The sequence below is a fragment of the Paramisgurnus dabryanus genome, chromosome 21 (genome assembly GCF_030506205.2).
Source record: "Paramisgurnus dabryanus chromosome 21, PD_genome_1.1, whole genome shotgun sequence".
Lineage (NCBI taxonomy): Eukaryota > Metazoa > Chordata > Actinopteri > Cypriniformes > Cobitidae > Paramisgurnus > Paramisgurnus dabryanus.
In genome coordinates, this window is record NC_133357.1 from 16,322,147 (window position 1) to 16,341,349 (window position 19,203).

Here is a 19,203-nt window from a genome sequence, read left to right on the forward strand (position 1 = left end):
AATATAAGAGGTGTCTTGCATTTGTATGACTGCACCTCTTGCATTGCGGTATTTGCTAAATAAATGAAATGTAATGTCTGATTACAGGAATAAATGTGAGAAAGGGAAAGGGCCGTTACATTGACACCCACATTGTGACCTTCGCTCCAAGGTATCTGCTTGACAATCGATCATCTTACAGATTAGCCTTCTCGCAAAGGGAATTTGCCAGAGGAAAGGTAAGAATTCAATCTTTTTCACACAGATTTGTTTTGTTGCTCCCCCTTTAAGATAACCTTTAACGTTTCGCTGTGTTGTTTCAGGGCACTGCAAATCCAGACGGCTACATCTCAACCCTCCCAGGCTCCAGTGTGGTGTTCCACTGGCCCAGAAATGATTACGATCAACTTCTCTGTGTTCGTCTTATGGACGTACCCAACTACACCTGGTCTGGTGGTTTTGAGGTCAACAAGCCTAAATCCTTCCACATCAACATGAGGTACCAGTGTTTCCAAATGCACAAATCTCTAGAGACAGCCGAACAGAATAGAAAATCACCAACTGAGAAATGATTATTATATTTTCTGGACATCTTTTTATGTGTGTTCATAGGGACACATTGGGGAACTGCTTCTTTTTGCGGGCTGAGATTGCTTTGAAAGGGGCAACGCATCAGATCTCTTTCAGTGATACTGACCAGCTTCCTCCACCCTTTCGCATAGATAACATCTCTGAGGTAAGACCACAGAAGGTTTTTTTGTGTATTATTAAATATCATAAGTATCGCTGTAGAATAGTTCACATTTGGATGTTAAACATGACCCCCTTTCAACTGATGTCTCCTTAGTCTTTTTTAAAGGGACACTCCACTTTTTTTTAATATGCTCATTTTCCAGCTCCCCTAGAGTTAAATATTTGATTTTTACCATTTTGAAATCCATTCAGCTGATCTCTGAGTCTGGCGGTACCACTTTTAGCATAGCTTAGCATAATCTATTGAATCTGATTAGACCATTAGCATCGCGCTTAAAAAATAACGAAAGAGTTTCGATATTTTTCCTATTTAAAACTTGACTCTTCTGTAGTTACATAGTGTACTAAGACCGCTGAAAATTAAAAGTTGTGATTTTCCAAGCAGATATGGCTAGGACTATACTCTCATTCTGGCGTAATAATCAGAGACTTTGCTGCCGTAACATGGCTGCAGGAGGTGCAATGATAAGTGCCTGAAAATAGTCCCCTGCTATTAAAAGTTACCAAGGGGACTATTTGTAGGCGCTTAGCATAATCCATGGAATCTGATTAGAGCATTAGCATCACGCTGCATAATATCATTGCGCCTGCTGCAGCCATGTTACGGCAGCAAAGTCTTTGATTAATGCGCCAGAATGAGAGTATAGTTCCTAGCCATATCTGCCTAGAAAATCACAACTTTTAATTTTCCATCGTCTTAGTACACAATGTAACTACAGAACAGTCCAGTTTTAAATAGGAAAAATATCAAAACTCTTTGGTATTTTTTTAGCGCAATGCCAATGGTCTAATCAGATTCATGCTAAGCTATGCTAAAAGTGGTACCGCCAGACCCGGAGATCAGCTGAATGGATTCCAAAACTGTAAAAATCAAATGTTTAACTTTAGTGGAACTGGACATTTTCTGTCACCTTCCTTTGACCCCTAGATGCAATGTACTGTCATGCGATATGACGGAGGTTTTCAATTGAGAAACAATTCTAGCTGTTACAAAAGGCCGATATAAAGCTTTTGTTAGACAAACTGCCTCTTTTACTCCCTGTGGCATGATTAAAGCAATAGATTCATCCATCAAGCATTGTATGATCAGCTTTTTGTCCGTCAGCAGGTGGTTTCTGTCTCAGCTCTTTTGATCCATCCCTTGGACACACTTTTAGCTATTCTTTTGGTGTGGGTGTTATTTTAAAGTAATGAAATATCTTGATGCTTGGCTTGTCCACATTCACAGTCATATATTTTGAGGTCCTCTGGGGCTTCAGGTCTTTCAACATCAAACACCCTCGTTCATGTTGCACAGGAGTGGTTGATCAATTCCTAGCTTGTCGTAGCTGCAATATCACACAAATATACTCTTTTGATCCAGAGACTTTCTTTGCGTTTTGCTCCACTGGCAAGCAGCTCACTCTCCAGACTCCACTACTAAACCATCATATATCTATATCACTTTTTTGTACATCACCACCACATGGTGAACATTTAAACATTTTCTCAAACTCTTCTCTTTGCTACAGGTGCCAATCCAGTTCTGGCAATATGGCGTGGCGGATATCAGGCTACGCACTGAGGTTAAACCAGGAGCAACGCTGGACTACGCCTGCGATGAACCCACTCTTCGCCCCCACCTTTCTCTCACTGTAAAGGGAGCCGGATCTTCAGAGGTCACCGCTGACATGAACTGCTTCAGAGAGTACAACAAACTCTACTATGAGAACTTCATCTACATTGCGGCATCCTTCACCTTCTCAGAGTGAGTTTTAATATTTGGGGTTGAAAAGACTCAAAACTCAAGACTGACATGTTTAATGTTATAACAGAGATGCAGAGAAGAGGCCAGTGGGGAAGAACCGGGCTGTCAGCTGCGCTGAACTCGTGTTGGATGTGGAGACCAAAACACAGAGGGTCATCCTGAAGAAGAAGGTCAACTTATGTTCTTTCTTTTGTTCTGCCAGTTTCCAGACTACAAATTGAGCGTAGCACTCCGGATAATAACATCTCATTGAGTCTGGTCAGGTTACATCTTTCTGTTTATCTGTTTAGGAGCCTGGTAAGCGCTCCCAGCTGTGGCGGATGACGGGAACGGGAATGCTGTGTCACGAAGGCTCCTCTCCTCCTCAGAGTAAACCTTCTCAGCCTCGACCCCTCACTTCATCTTTAGTGCTTGATATTGCTGGATTGGCTGCTGTAACAGACAACAGGTTATTTAAATAACCTTTAATACACATTATTATGGTGTGTGACTGACAATTCTCACCTGTCTTGCATGTGTTATTTTTAGCTATGAGCCTTTGATGATAAGACGACCAGATAGCCGGCGCGCCACTACCCAGACATGGTACTTCAGCTCTGGCATGTTGACCTGTGGTTTACCCAGACTGGTCGTTCAGGTCTGTCGGATTTATCTCTCCTTAATCCCAAATTTTTGGGTTTACAGAATATATGACTGCATGTGTTGTTATAGGTGAGGGGAGGAGTGTCAGGACTGTTGGATGGCGCTCAGGTGGTACTTGGCCCCGACTCAAACGTTTTTGACCCAGCACCAGAGCAACAGTTTATCCACCAAAAAATGAGACCTGGCTCAGGTGTGTTGTCTGTACAGGTCGTGCCAGACGGTCCCACGCGAGTATTACAGGTAAGACATCCAACCTTTCTTACTCGTTGTTATTGAAAGACACACTATGTACGGTATGCAATCTGTAATAAGTTGAATTCCTGTCTTTCTTTCACACTTTCTAATATAATGCATACCTCAATTTAGATCAGTGATTTCAGCCAGCGCCACATGAATAGGCTTTCTCCCAGCATGGAGGAAAGGCAGAATAAAGAGAGCACTGAATCGAAAGTTCCTGATGAGGAGCTTGAGGTAAAACCAAGCTTTTGCTCATATTACAGATTTACTGATGTACCTTTAAGTTCAGATGTATTTGTAATAAGAAATGTTATGGGAAGATTTGTTTGGGTAAGGTGATGTCCCAATCTATCACCTTGTGTGTAGGTGTCGGTGAGCCTAGAAGAAGGAGTGGGCCTGTCGCTGGTTAATAAAGTTCCTGAGGAGCTGCTATTTGCCACCCTTTCTGGGATTGATATGCATTTCACTCGTACTGCCGCAAGTGAGGTGTTAGAACTTCGAGTGAGAGATATTCAGGTACATAACAGCAAAAACACAGACACAACCATCAGATTTGTGGAAATAAGTCAATATTTTGGTAATCAGCAAAATAGCAAAATCAAATGTATAGCGCCAGAAATCATCACACATTCCTTTTCTGACAGATGTGTTTATTTTCTCATCTTTCTCAGGTGGATAATCAGCTCCTGGGCACTACCCATCCTGTTATGCTGTGTGTGAACTCAGACTTTATTGATAATAGTGCAGGAGACTCAGGCCTTGCTCTGCAGGTCAATGCCGTTAAAGTGCCAAGCAGCCTTATGCTTACAGACCTTTATAAGGTAAAACCAAACTTAGATTCATTTCTCCACCACAAGAGACAATCTTCAGGCCATTTGTCGATCTTGCTGTATGTTATGTTATAGTTTGTACTCTGTCACACAGCACTTGATGGTCACGGCACGCCACTGCACCTTGATCATCGAGGAGAAGCTCATGCTGAAGCTGCTCACGTTCTTTGGCTACGGGCAGACTGAGGGTGCGTAGTCGGTAGTTATCTGCTGTGCATCGTGTAGTTCATTATGCAATGACAGGTAAATGATTTTGTGTTTCAGAGGTTGAGAAGCTGGATGAAAACCTCCATGAGAAAGCCAGTGAAGATTTAGGAACTCCAAAACACTATTATTTTGAGAATTTGAAGATCAGTCTCCCACAGGTCAAACTGAGTGTCTTCACCTCTCACAAGTTGCCCCCTGACCTCAAGGTACACAAAACACAATACAAACAACTGCGATACTTTCAGTAACAGTTGATTAAGTAAGGGATAATCCACGGCTAGCCATGCATTAAAGGGTTTTAATGCACGACGTAGAGGCGAAGAACCACCCGACGCGTAGCGCAGAGCAATGTCTGTGGTAACCGTGGTATCTGCAAAATAATTAACTCCGTTGTGCCGCATAACCTCCTTGGACGTGCATTATTTTCGAATAATTCAACGGCCTGACGTCATTTATTCCTTAATTATACCATGGGCCTGTTGAATGCTCTATTCTGATTGGCTGAGAAATGCTCTATGGGCGTTGATTATTTTTCTGTAAACCGCACACCTAACTTGTCAAATGTCTTTAAAATAGGCACTGGAGCATTGTTTGTGGTAACCGTGGTATAAGAGGAATAATTGACTCCGGTCCTTTGAATTATTTGAAAATAATGCACACCCGCGGTGTAACTCCGCTAATTCGCGTTGTGCCGCATTAGCACCTTGGGTGTGCATTGTTTTCGAATAATTCAACGGCCCATCATCAATTATTCCTTACTTATACCACTGAAATGCTTAATTTTGATTGGTTGAAATTGAGAAATGGCCAATGGGTATGCATTATTTTTCGATAAACTCACACCTGACCTGTCAAATATCTTAAAATAACCACCAGCGCAATGTTTTGGCTATGTCTGTGGTAACCATGGTATAAGCAGAATAATTGACTCCGGTCCTTTGAATTATTTGAAAATAATGCACACCTGCAGTGTAACATTAATACCTTTTGGGTGGGCGTTATTTTCGAATAATTTAACGGCCCGAAGTCAATTATTACTTACACATTTGACAGGTCAGGTGTGCGTTTATTGAAAAATATCACACCCATGGAACATTTCTCAACCATCAGAACTTTCCGAAGTGACAACCACATTTAAATGCGGGAGTGAATCCCCTAAATGTTTGTTTCATATCTGTACGGAACAAGACTCACTCTAAACAATGTGATGATTGACACAGAGGTAACCATAGCAACGTTCCGCCATCTCGCGTGCTTATCACTCACAGCTTTGACCAAAAAAATTTAACAGTGTTATGTTAAACCTCCATCTTGGCGTTATGTATTGTACGCAGTTGTGAGGCTTCTCCACAGCGCGCTGTCTTGCAGTGTTGCCAGGTCCTCGTCTTTTTTGTACTTGCATACCGATTTGGCGCTTAACCGTTTATGGCTCATGAAGCGATCAAGTATTTGGTGTTATTAAAGTGTGAAGATGCCAGTCCCAATATTTTGATATTTGAGGTAAAGCATTTGGATTTATTTCGGTTTATTATTGGATTTTTCTTGTTTGCTGTTTTTTTTCATGCAAGATCTGGCAACCGTCAGCAAACACTTGTGCCTCTGTCATTTCCAGCACCTCGCATACAGAAGACTTTTTCCCCTTCTAGTCATTTATTTTTTCAGAAGTGAGACCGGTCATGATGCCTGTTTAAACACTTTATTAACTAATAGTAGTTGTTCAGTTCGGTTAAGTACACACTAAGCAGAGTTTCTGTAAATGCGGTTGTCACTACCTGCATTTTGCGGAAGTTAAATTGTTTGTTGAATGCGGTTGTCAGTCCCATAAATTACAGATCCGTGTGTGTACAAAACAGGATTACGCATTAAAAGGTGAAGTGACAACCGAATTAACATGCAATGTGTACGGGACCAATCTGTGTAATTTGGTGGTCCGTATGTGTAATGGAGTGTCGTCTGTGTTCTCCACAGGCCTTGAAGGGAACCCTGGGGTTTCCACTTATTCGGTTTGAAGATGCAATCATTAACATGAACCCCTACACTCGCGTCCACCCCTATGAGACGCAGGAGATGATCATAAATGACATCCTTAAGCACTTCAAAGAGGTAAGAAACAATGCCAGCTAGCAGTGGGAGTGTGTTAGTGCAAATGCCCATTTATTTTTCATCACTACTCTGTGATTTCATCACTCGTGGACTATTTATATCTACTTTCTGTGTCCTTATAGGAGCTGATCAGTCAGGCAGCTCAGATCCTCGGCTCAGTGGATTTCCTGGGCAACCCTATGGGCCTACTGAATGATGTCACGGAGGGTATGAACGAACTCATCAAGTACGGCAACATCGGAGGACTTATCCGCAGCGTCACACACGGGGTTTCCAACTCTACTGCCAAGGTATCAAAGTTTACATATTACCAAATCAGCATTACTTGGGATAACTTGGGATTTTTTACTGTTGCGATATGATGATCAAGTCCATCTTTAAAGTACACAGCAGGAAATGATTTAGGCCAAGGCATTATAAGAAAACAACAAAATAACGGACTGTCCTCATTGACAAGGTCTGTTTATGTGGAAATAAGAAGCTTAAGTTGTTTATTTCGCAGTCTTCCTATTGAACACGTTTTTGAAGAAACGTCCAAGCACTTCATCAAAGCTCTATGAGCCACATGTTGTCATCTGATGATTTCCAGAAATGAATGGGAAAGGCATTGGAAGGTCAGATGCACTTGATGTTTACCAGCAGAGCAATCCGACGTGATTTTCATCCGAATATCCATTAAAGGATTCAGAGCGTTGATTAGTTTTGGTTCTGTGTAAACAGGCAGGTTTCGGCATGCTCGCGTTAGTCAGCATCTCCGGAAAGTTCTCATGGTTTCGAGACGTTTGTGTGCATCTCAGAGTTGAGCTTGAGCAGATGGACTCATGATTGATGAGCTTAAAGAGCTCATTCGCTCGCACCGCCGGTGTGTGGGCGTATGTGGCTGCAGATGGCATTTTATCACAGCGGTGATGTTTGTGTGTGGTCAGACCTGAGCCCCTGCAGCCAGCTCTCAGCATGCCTGACGCTCCACAGCCCGGCCAGCTCCTCCTGCGCTCTTATTTACACTGACCGTGCTCATGCCAAATGCACTCATGCCACTGGACCCCAATCCGTGGGCTTTCCAATTCACTTTCCTACAGTACAGTCTTTGCTGTTGAAGTCTCATGCCTCACACAGAGCTTTGTTTCTAGCCAAGGTGAATTAGTTTAAACTGATCATGACTTGGATAAAATGCATTGGCCTTTCAAAAGAAGTTGAAAGTTGAATGAGTCAATTACTTGCGTAATAGCGTCTTGGTAGTTCATCCCCTGCTGACAAATTCTTAAGTTTGCTGGAAAAATTTCCTCTCGCCGTTGGCTTCTGTTGCTAAATGCGCACTGGGGTGGTTCGACGTGGATATCTTTTTAGCAAAAGATATAAAAGGAATTTGAGAGGCATTTGATGAAGTGCCTAGAAAATTATGTTTATTGCATTTGGGTGATTCTCGCAAATTAGACTTATGAGGTGTCATGAAACATTTTGATAAAAAAAGTAATGCAAATTAATAAGAGCATACAGTTACAAACATCTCTTCATGTACCATTTTGCACTTGATTTTAAATTACATCAAACAAGCCAATTTTTTTTACATTAAAGGGGAAAATTTTCATTACCGCAACGTGTCCCTGACTGGATTTGGGTTCTTTGACATGGAAATATTTATAATTAAAAAATCTAAAAAATAAAAAGCTTCATTGCATGTTATACTATAAACATTTACAGTAAAGAAACATGTGGTATTTGGTGATCATTGGTAAATGGAGAGACAATAACAAGAAATATAAATGTGTCCAAGACAAATTTTCTCATCCTCCGCAACAATTTTCAAACATTTGTTTAAGCCCCGAAGGAACTAGCATTTAAAAAAAAATTGACTGTGACACTCAAGGTGGCTAGCAGGTAAGCAGTTCTTATTTTTTCTATCCAGATAATTGTTGAAATTTAGTTTGTCATAGTACCTAGACCAGTGGTTCTCAAACTGGGGGCCGCGAGTTGGTGCTAGGAGGCCCCCAGTTTTATGACATTTTATAAAATACATTCATTTATCACAAATTTTATGTAATTAAACAAAAATAATTAAGGCTACTTACCAACAGCACTACTTTGTATAATTTAATATGTTTTGTTTAATTAAAATGTTAAATTTTAGAACAGTTTTTTGTCATAAATTTTCTTTGGGGGGGGGGGGCGCAAAGGAATGCACCGTACACAAGGGGGGCCGCAAGCGGGAACATTTTTGAGAACCACTGACCTAGACAACTTTTTAGTTCTCATTACCGAAACATGAGTTTGTAAATGCATATATTTAATGTAATATCATGTTGTGGTAATGATCATTTCTGATAATGATAATTTAAAAAATTTGAATAATTCTATAGGAAATATTTTTTTAAATCCTCTAAAAATAATGGTTATAGTAAGTTCAGACCTTAATCTTACATGTGCAAAAACAAATTGGCTTCAAAGGCTTTTTAAAAAAATCTGATGCTAGACACCTTCTAAGTCTGGATTTTTTGAGAATCATCCATTTGCGCAGATTACAGTTTTTGTAACTCAAATCAATGACCACCCAAAATTTATTTTGGATCTCATGCAGACGTCTGGAATTGTTAGCTTTACTTTTATGGTGGTCTGGATATTTCAAAAAAGCATGAATGTTCTCCATTTTCATCAGTAAATATTATCATTCAGATGATTTGGTCTGTATCTATTAAAAGGCAACCTCTAACCACACCGGAGCGTTGTTCTCTCTCTTTTTTTTATCACCAGCTTTTACAGTTTTCCCATAGCCATCAAAAGCTCAATCACCCACTTTATGACAACCACACCATGGTTTTCATCCTCGACATCTCTTTCTGTCTCTCAGTCACAAACCTCTAGGGGTCCTGCTTTCAGATAGTACAGACTTATGGTGTGCCGGGGGGAGTCGTGGGGGTCATAAACTTGAAAGTGTTCTGTACCCCCTCTCCCTCCCCTAGACTCATATCTGGTAAATGTATTGATATAATTTCACAGCCAAGCTTTACTTTTTTGAAAGAGAGGAAGGAAAGAGAGAGAGAGGGTGGGAGGAGCAGCGAAGAATCTGAGCTGGCCTTCAGTTGAACTCACCAGGGACTTCGCTCGGAGGGGTCATCCCAAGTTCATGCCTTGAGTTCTGCAGTATGTGCCTGTGTTTATACAGCGATCGGGCTGCAGTAGGGAGCTTGCTGGGAGTGTAACACAACCTCACATCCAGCAGGCACCTGCAGGGGACCTGAGGGGGGCCACTCTGGCAAAGTCAGGTCAACTGTGCCAAGAGGGGGGGAAGCCAACCCATTAGACAAATTACAGCCTGATATATTTGACAGCTGGATGTGACGGTGTGTAAAATCAGTTCATCTGTAAAATCGATACATGCCCTCATAGTTCAGCGGTGGAAGGGTTTCAGTACTGTGCCAGTTGCCAGATCTTGATATTTTGTAAATATTGTTTTTATTTCAGTGATTGTAATGACATTATAATGATCTGTATCTGAGGAAAAGCAGAATAGTACAATGTTGTTTACTATATAGGCCATTTCCATGATTTTATTTGAATGCAATCTGTAGTGTAAACATTTTAGGAGTTTTTGCTTAAAATCAGATCAGTCATTCGACACAGGGGAACCACAGTAAGTTAGTGATGTATGCCAAGATATACATTAATCTTCCCCCTCTGTTTGGGGTCTCCGTAGATTGGCATTTTACTAACTAAGAGGTCAGTTGTGGCATTGTAACCAATCCACTGATCTGATATTTAAAGAAAGTTGAAAATTCAAACAATTTATTATAACTTTTAAAGTCCCCCTGTTGTAAAATCAGGTTTTAATGTTGTTAATGTCTGACAGTGGTCTCCAACATGGAGTGATTTGCCTGCCAAAGCACATTTTATAATTGGCCTCAATTTTAATATTTATTTATTACATATTTTAAATGTAATATATATTTAATATTAGCTTAGCTTATTTTGTGTATGTTAACATTTTAAACATTGAGAAAACATATCAACAAGTAAAATAAAATTAAATCAACAAGTAAAACAAAAATTTGAATAGACACTATCAAGATTGTTTTACCCATTGTGGTAGACTTGCTCACAAAAAGGTTGGAGACCCCTGGCCTATGTGGTGTTTTTAATATGCTATAAGACAAACCGTGTGCAAATTCATCATTCAACATCATTTTCTTCATAAAATCGAAGACAGTCTCATTCCTGCGGTTTAAAATCACCTTGATTTCCATCGTCACAAACATGTAACCAGTCACATCAACATGTGGATCAGTAGTTCGAGTTATAGATCAGTGGTTCTTAAACTTTTTCAGCATGCGGCCCCCTTTGTATACGGTGCATTCCTTCGATGCCCCCCAAAGAAAATTAATGACATAAAACATTCCAAAACTTAAAATTTTTATTAAACAAAACATATTATATTATTCAATGTAGTGCTGTTGGTTAGTAGCCTTATTTTTCTAACATTTAATTACATAGAATTTATGATAAATTAATACATTTGTATAAAATGTATTAAACCGGGGCCTCCCTGCCACCATCTCAGGGGGCCCCCAGTTTGAGAACCACTGTTATAGATATTATGTAGAGGCCGAATAGACTCATTGAGACATTGTAGCACAGCTGCTTCTGTGATGCTCACACATGCAGTGTAAATGCTGAAACCTGTTAACATCAACGCTTAAAGATTAGTGACGCAAACGAACAGTTCACGTATGCATTGTGTGAAACTGGCTGAGCAGTTATCTGTCTGAAACTGACGAATGTAGCATCTATTTACATATATATCTATGGCCCAAGGTGGTGGGAAAGAGTGGAGGCAGGGACTGAATGCGGACGTTCCACTCAATTGGCCAGCAGCGTGGGCGAGACATCTAGCCTTTATACATATCTATGTTTGAAATCACCTAAACGAACATGCCCCTACCCCAATAGAATCTGGACCTTCTTTTGATAGACCCGCCTCACACATACGTACGCAACTCAGGCAATCATGTCGGTCAGAAGACACACCCCTTACTGCTTGATTGGCTACAAGTGTGTTTTGGTACACGGCCCGACTCCCTTTCCCAAGTGTTTTAAAAAAAATCATGCACCCCGCCTTTAAGTGATTCAAATTATTGACTACATGTGCGCACTTTATTGAGTATAGTATTTATTTCATGATAGATTTTGTAATTGTTTTCATTTCTGTTGTTACTACTATAAGTTTATTTGCCTGTGTAGTTTGCAGGTACCTTATCTGATGGACTGGGCAAGACAATGGACAACCGGCATCAGACTGAGCGAGAGTACATTCGCTATCATGGAGCCACCAGCGGAGAACACTTGGTTGCAGGGATTCACGGCCTTGCTCATGGTATACAATGAAATTCGACATTTCATAGTTCTTGTATTTCCCAACTTCTTGAAAATGCACAATTGTAGCTTTGGGTAAGAATGTGTGTCAAGGACGGATGTAAACCTTGCGAAATGATACGTATTCACGATACATTGGTTACGATGCAATATGTTGCGATACATGTTGTTAAGCGGGGCGATATACTGGGATAATTCCTACTTTGGGAATATAATAGGATGTAATTTAAGTCATTGAAAACCACCACCATATGCAAACCTTAGCAAAAACAAAATTGCTTCGCCCTCCTATGCTAGTACTCGTCACTGTTTAAGTTCAGAGATAAGAGGAACGCTATCTAGTGGCCGGGATGTAAACTCCAAAGGTAACTACTGCCATGAATATTTAATATATTGATATTGCATTTTATTATTATTATTGTTGATGTATTTATTATTTATATATGATGCAATATTGCCAAACAAATTAACGCGATATTCGCACGTCTCAATATTCTCTACAACTTCAGACATTTCATTATTCAAGAGATTCAATGTTTTATTGTCATATACTGTATATGTTGAAACATTTAGTTACAACATGCAATAAAATTCTTATTCTGTGAATCCTTTAGCAGCCACAATTTACATAAAAAGCACACTATGAACAAATAGATAAATAAGACAAAAAATGTATAAAACAATGTATATTCTACTGCTTAATATATTAAGTTTAGTGTTTCACTGTCAACATAATATCATCCTGTGCTGTTTAGGCATCATCGGTGGTCTGACCAGTGTCATCACATCCACTGTGGAGGGGGTGAAGACTGAGGGTGGCGTCAGTGGATTTTTCTCTGGTCTGGGAAAGGGATTAGTTGGCACGGTGACAAAACCTGTGGCAGGAGCACTGGATTTTGCCTCAGAAACGGCGCAAACTGTCCGTGACATGGCCAGCATCAACAACGGGTATGTTCTGCTTTTTAACTAGATATTCATGACAGGGTTTAGAGAAAATTCGGCTTACGCCTAATCTTAATTGTCTCCCTGTTTTACCCTTCACCTCTGTGCTTCAATGTTTATAGCACTTACGACTTGGCACCGTCCTTGTGACCTCCTTGTAAATGTGCCCTCCTTGTAAATGTGCCCGTAAATCCCACCTGCCTTTTGATGAGGTTAGCTTGTGGCTAGCAGAGTTTTACACTAATGAACACCTGCTAATGATCCAAGAACCGGTCTGTAGAATTTGCCCACTGTTTTAAGACCAGCCTTTGGGGTCTTCATCCTCTAAAGCCAACCACACTACCTGAGGTTTTATGAGAGGGGCCCAAAAAACAGGTCACATTACACAGGCCGTCTGGTATGTAAAGCCATTTGTTCTTCATTTGCCTATGTATAAGTGCGACAGGGAGTGTTTGTGCTTTTACTGCTCCGACTGGAGAAGGAATGAGTTTCCTGTCCTCTCACCATTCCCACTAAATGAAGAGAGGAGGTGTTTGTGTGTGCGGAGAAGGGACCTGCCGGTGAACTGTGCAGCGAAGAGCCGGGGGAGTTGAAGGGAGAGGCATTCGGAGCGTGCCTGCCACATTGCGGCCAAGAGTTCAGCCAGAGTTCACGCCGAAAATCTGCAGGATTCACGGTTCACAGCGGACACCGTCTGCCTGAGTATTACACGCTCTCAAAAACACGCTCGCAGGTAGCGCTTCTGCCGCAAATCATCTCCTACAAACTTTCTCCAAGGATCGATATAACATTTCCACCTATCGACAGCTGGCTTCGCTGACACCCAGTTGACCTTCTGTCTCTTTCCATCTGAAATCCATATTTTATAGGTTTGGAACAAACAAGGTCATGTGGTCGTGCAGATTTATGTAGCAATGTTTGTTTCTTCACGATCAAAAGTACGACTCATACATCCCCCGTCGGATCGGAGAAAGGAAATAAACAAGTAAATGAGAAGCAGACTGTAGCGAGCTGGAGAATAGTGGAAGTGTCCACACAATCCTTTTGCTCTCCTGCCCTGCTTGTGAACTCACCCTCCCACTTCAATTCCCCGGACCCAAGCACCCCCCCATACACACACACATACACATACATACTCCATTCCCAAATGCACTATGCAATCCAGGCAGTCTTCCAGAGGCAGCTCAATTACAATCCCAAAACAAAGGCAAAGAAGTGCTGGGGGTTGGCGGAGGCAGCGTACGGAGCTCAGACATTGACTGAATAAACCTACCTTTAGCTGTCAGTTTAGTTTAAAAAGCATGCATTTTATATTACCTTGGACTTTTGAAGAAATCCCCTCATGTGCTTTGCTGCTTGATTTGCATTTGACTGTCAGATTTGGGAAAGGTTTCAAGGAGTGCTTGTATGTATGCGGTAAATTTTGGTAAATCATAAATTCCTTTACAGTAAAAGATCACAGTGCTTGTTTGTTGCAAGTTTTGTAATATCTGATGAAGACAACAACATCTTATACAACAGTGGTTTTGTGTTTCTCCATTTTTATAAATAAAGAGCTTGTTGCTTTACTAATAACCTTACTCAACATAATTAAAAGACTAGTGCTGGGCAAAGATTAATCGCGATTAATCACATACAAATTTTTTTTTTTTTTGCATAATATATGAGTGTGTGCCATGTGTAATTATTATGTGTATATATAAATACACACAGAAACATTTACATGTGTATATATATTTATTTATTTATATATATATTCTATATGATATTTAAATAAAAAAAAGAATTATATATAAATAAAAAATTGTGAATTTAATATGTGTATGTGGTTAAATATATATAATAATTACACACATATAATATTATGCAAAAAAAGCACTTTTATTTTGTATGCGATTAATCGCGATTAATCTTTGCCCATCAATAAAAAATAAATATATATTGACCAAGAATAGATCAGCTGACCCAGAGCTAAACAACTTTTTTGCTTTTATCTAGAGCTGCAACAACTAACAATAGTAAAAAAATAATGTCATGATCGATTAGTTTGGTCTGTGATGTCACTTGCCCATTGCAACAGCGAGAACGGCATGGTTATTATAAAGTCATGCGCATCTGCTCCAAACAAAGACAAACCCTGGGTCCCAATTTGCATACTATCCATCTTAAATAGTATTTAGGTTGTGACAATTAATCGGGCAAATGCGCGTTTTCTCAATGAATGAATTTGAATGAATTACGGTGAAATGCCGCCACATTCAAAAGCCAGAGGGCGCTCTTGTGCAGAAACTCTATTTATGCCACAGAAGAAGTATCATTACAAACACTATTCCAGGAAATATCTAGAGGCGTATTTATATGGCGGTTCTTCAGATTGTTTCAGGTATTTTCATGATAATAAAGAATATTTTAAATGATTGTGTTTGACGAGTGTTGCTTTTTTAAATGCACGTTATAAACGAGTCAAACTCGTAGTGATTTTAGATTGATAAGGACTTCCTACTGATCACGGAGCCGTAGTACTCGCACAAGCTGTGCATGAAACACTTAATCGGAGCCTTACGATTCAGAATCGATTTTAGACAGGTCTTTTTAATGGGAACGCGATGCATCGATGCACATCCCTAGTATTTAGGGATGGGTATCGATTCAGATCTTACAGATCGATTCGATTTCGATTCACAGGCTATCGGTTCGATTCCGATTCTCGGCTCAATTTTTATACTCGATTCTTGATTCAACTCAATAAATATAGAATATATCAAATATTAAATTATATTATAAAATATTTGAATATAGACTGAATGAATGAATGGCAGGCTCGCCTCTCGCTCCTTGGTAACATCGCGTAAGGCAAAAAATGTGACATCTAGTAGATTAACGTTAATCTTACGTTCAGTGTTTGCGGAAATAAAATGGGGAAAAAATTGATTCGTGGCCTGTGAGAATCGATTTTGAATCAACCACGGGAATAAAAACGATTAATCGAAAAATTAGTACACTCTTAAAACGGTTGTGTTAAAACAACACATTGTGTTTCTAGATAAGGACAACACATTACAGTATATGTTGTGTCTAGAAGGGACAAAGCAGCAGCCAAAATCTCTAGAGATCTCGCTGTATTGCTGTTTTTATTCTAATTAAACCCACAAACCTAACCCTTAACCCAACATCTTTTGAGATTTAGGCCAAAGCTGTATCCCATCTAGCCAAAATGATAAGAAACGGATATTACAAGTTGTTCTGCAGCTCAGTTAGTAGAGCATTGTGCTTGTCAAATCTCAAATGCATAAAGTTACTGTGACTGTTTGTGTTTATGTTTATTTGTTTATGCTCCAGCACTAATGTATTTTTGTGTGGGTTTGTCGATGAAAACCAGTTAAACACCTATATATACAGCAGCGTGCCACATAACGCCCACCATCGACCCCTTTTGCTCACGATCATTCTCGGAAAGGAGCTCGTAAAAAAGTAAGAGCTGTTTGTTTGCACCTATTGATGGCTGACTGGCCGGGGTCCAATCCCTGTTCCTGACCTGAAGTTGAACCCTATTGTTCCAGTCTCACAATCGGTTGCGGGGCATTGTGCTTGATCGCCTCCAGAGCAATGGGTGAGGCTGGAGAGAGAGAGGTTAAGAGTCTCCGTGGGTCTGTTACAGTCCTGTCAAACACAGGGCCAGATCTCATGACTTATGTTTATGATTATGAACCATGGCTTGCTGTCAAAACGAAAGCCAAGTCAATGTGGAAGTTCTGTCTCGCTTTGGAAGAGAAAACACCAGAATTTCATGTCATGAAAGAGTAGCCAGTGGCTTTGTAAATTTGATTTACTTAGTATGTGTGACAGTGTAGCTCAACAATAGTTAAATATGAGGTCTGGGATTTATTTAGGAGAAGAAAAGCTTACAGTTCATGAAGTGGCATTTAATTTTAAAGGTGTGCAAAATTGGTTGCATTAAAAAAATATCCAGAATCGAGCCAACTTTAGAGGTTTATCCATCCCATGGTCATCTTCCCCATGCCCTGCGCTCCGAGTTCAGACCGTGATGAACAGCGGCAGCTGCATTCGCCCGTGTTTCGGTTTAAACAACAGAGAAACGCAGTACATTGCCGTCTTTGTGAATCAACTGGAAACCATCAGCTCTAATCAAATGCCTGCTGGCCCAGATTCAAGCCAGATGTAGGAATTCCACTTGGCCCACCAGTGGTAGCCGAAAAGAAGGGTTGTTTGCAGGACAAGCAAGATTCGAGCTTTGCATTGGCACTGCAAACTTCTCGCTTGTCCTTTTAAGTTTTGCTCTGGACCACCACAACCTTTTTCGCTGAAACTTCACACCCATGCCAACGCGAACGTTGCTGAAGGTGAAACAGAGGTAAAGCATTTGATAATATGGTGGAAGGATATCACCTTAACAGGCATAGCAGGAGTCTTGTGGGGTTTTTTTTGGATTGTGGCACAACAGGTGTTATTTCAAGAGACTCTCGTGCTCTTTAACGGGAAAGAGAAAAAAGTCCAATTCTCTTTCCAGTAAAAAAGTTGCTTCATTCCAACTTGGAAGTTTAACCCTCCTAAGGCTGTTGGTCTTGTAAGTAATGATCCTTGTGTGTTTTGTGTCCATTTTTTAGGCTTAGCACGCAGCGAGTGAGGAAGCCACGCTGCTGTAAGGGTCCTCAGTGGCTTCTGCCCCGATTCTCCTCCTTACAAGCAGATGGACAAGAACAGCTCTTTTACTTAACAGACAACATCCACTCGGAATAGTGAGTATCAAACTTGAGAAGTTCATCTGTAAATTACAAAGCAATGAACTTTGTATAAAAAAAAATTCTGGAAAAATAAAAGCACATTTTCCAGATGGTTCATCTAGTTCAAGTATAGAAAACTATAGGAATAATATTTTTAGACGGTTTTACTTTGATGTAAAGCTTCAGGACCTGTTTCTCTGTTCAAAGCAAGACAGACGAGACATTTATCACCTAAGAGACTAATCCATCCACATCAGCAGACCTCCCGTCGGCCCACCTGACCTCTCTTCTCAGAGGTGCCACATTGGCCATTACTCTCCGCAGCCTGCACACTGCTGTCTTGTGGTCTCTTTTAGCATGTCTTAGGATTTAAAGGGATACTCCAGCCAAATATCAAAATTACTCAATGATTTAATCACCCTCAAGCAATCCGAGATACACATGTCCATCATTTGGAGTAGAGGTCTACACGGGTCCGAAAATTTGCCCCGAAGATATAACAGCAAGACGGTCAATTTATAATATTATTAAAAAAAATTGAGAAAGTGCAAAGTAGCCTACAGGGCAAAACGCACGGTATGGCTGAATAAGTCCCACCTCTTAAATAAAAGCACCAATTGGGAAAGGTAAAGTCATTGTGTCACTGCAGAAGCTGACTGGTAGCCATAGAAACATGTGCTGGTGATTTTCGCAAAATTAGACTTATGAGGTGTCATGAAACATTTTGATAAAAAAGTAAATGCTATCAAAATAAGAAGCATACCGTTACAAACATCTCTTCATGTACTATTTTGCACATGATTTCAAATGACATCATACAAAACCAATTTTGTTGTTTTTTCCACATTTAAAGGGGACATTTTCATTACCGCAATGTGTCCATGACTGGATATATTTATTATTAAAAAATCTAAAAAATGTAAAGCTGCAGTGCATGTTATACTATAAACATTTACAGTAAAGAAACATGTGGTATTTGGTGATCATTGGTAAATGGAGAGACAATAATAAGGAATATAAATGTGTCCAAAACCAATTTTCTTATCCTCATCCGCAACAATTTTCAATCATTGTTTAACCCCTTAATGAACTAAGATTTTCAAAAAAAAATTAGTTGGAAGGGACATAATTGACTACTGGGTAAGCAGTTTTTTATTTTTTCTCTCCAGATAAAAGTTGAAATTTTGTTTGTCACAGTACCTAGACAACTTTTTAGTTCTCATTACCGAAACATGAGTTTGTAAATGCAAATGATGATGTAATATCATGTTGCTGTAATGATAATTTTTGATAATGATAATCTGAAAAATGTAAATAATTCTATAGGAAATATTTTTTAAATCCTCTAAAAATAATGGTTATAGTAAGTTCACACCTCAATCTTATATGTGCAAAAAACAAAATGTCTTCAAGGGCATTTTAAAAATCTGATGCTGGACATCTTCTAAGTCTGAGAATCACCCATGCCCATTAGCTGCCTGGCTGGAGCAACCTGTTATGGTTTGTAGGACGAACCCAAACGCAGACAGCAGGTACAAACAAAATACTTTTATTTTATAATGAAAACAGAAAACAAAACCCACGAGGGGGCAAAACAACGTAAACAGGATATTACAAAGAACACTAAACTTGACTAGACTAGACTATGACACTAACC

General features: G+C 39.9%; 1 protein-coding gene across 5 annotated transcripts in view; it reads left to right on the top strand.

Annotated features, from left to right (window-relative positions):
- Positions 1-19,203, top strand: part of vps13d (vacuolar protein sorting 13 homolog D) — a 57,553-nt gene that overhangs the window by 30,517 nt on the left and 7,833 nt on the right. For all 5 annotated transcript variants that reach the window (XM_065285899.2, XM_065285903.2, XM_065285901.2 and 2 more), the window contains 18 exons: positions 88-218; positions 303-478; positions 592-715; positions 2,244-2,479; positions 2,547-2,649; positions 2,770-2,927; positions 3,008-3,116; positions 3,191-3,361; positions 3,488-3,592; positions 3,725-3,874; positions 4,030-4,179; positions 4,283-4,376; positions 4,453-4,601; positions 6,364-6,498; positions 6,621-6,788; positions 11,731-11,863; positions 12,618-12,810; positions 17,430-17,561. In XM_065285899.2, coding sequence (XP_065141971.1) covers positions 88-218; positions 303-478; positions 592-715; positions 2,244-2,479; positions 2,547-2,649; positions 2,770-2,927; positions 3,008-3,116; positions 3,191-3,361; positions 3,488-3,592; positions 3,725-3,874; positions 4,030-4,179; positions 4,283-4,376; positions 4,453-4,601; positions 6,364-6,498; positions 6,621-6,788; positions 11,731-11,863; positions 12,618-12,810; positions 17,430-17,561 — 2,617 coding nt within the window. The remainder of the gene's footprint in view (positions 1-87; positions 219-302; positions 479-591; positions 716-2,243; positions 2,480-2,546; positions 2,650-2,769; positions 2,928-3,007; positions 3,117-3,190; positions 3,362-3,487; positions 3,593-3,724; positions 3,875-4,029; positions 4,180-4,282; positions 4,377-4,452; positions 4,602-6,363; positions 6,499-6,620; positions 6,789-11,730; positions 11,864-12,617; positions 12,811-17,429; positions 17,562-19,203) is intronic.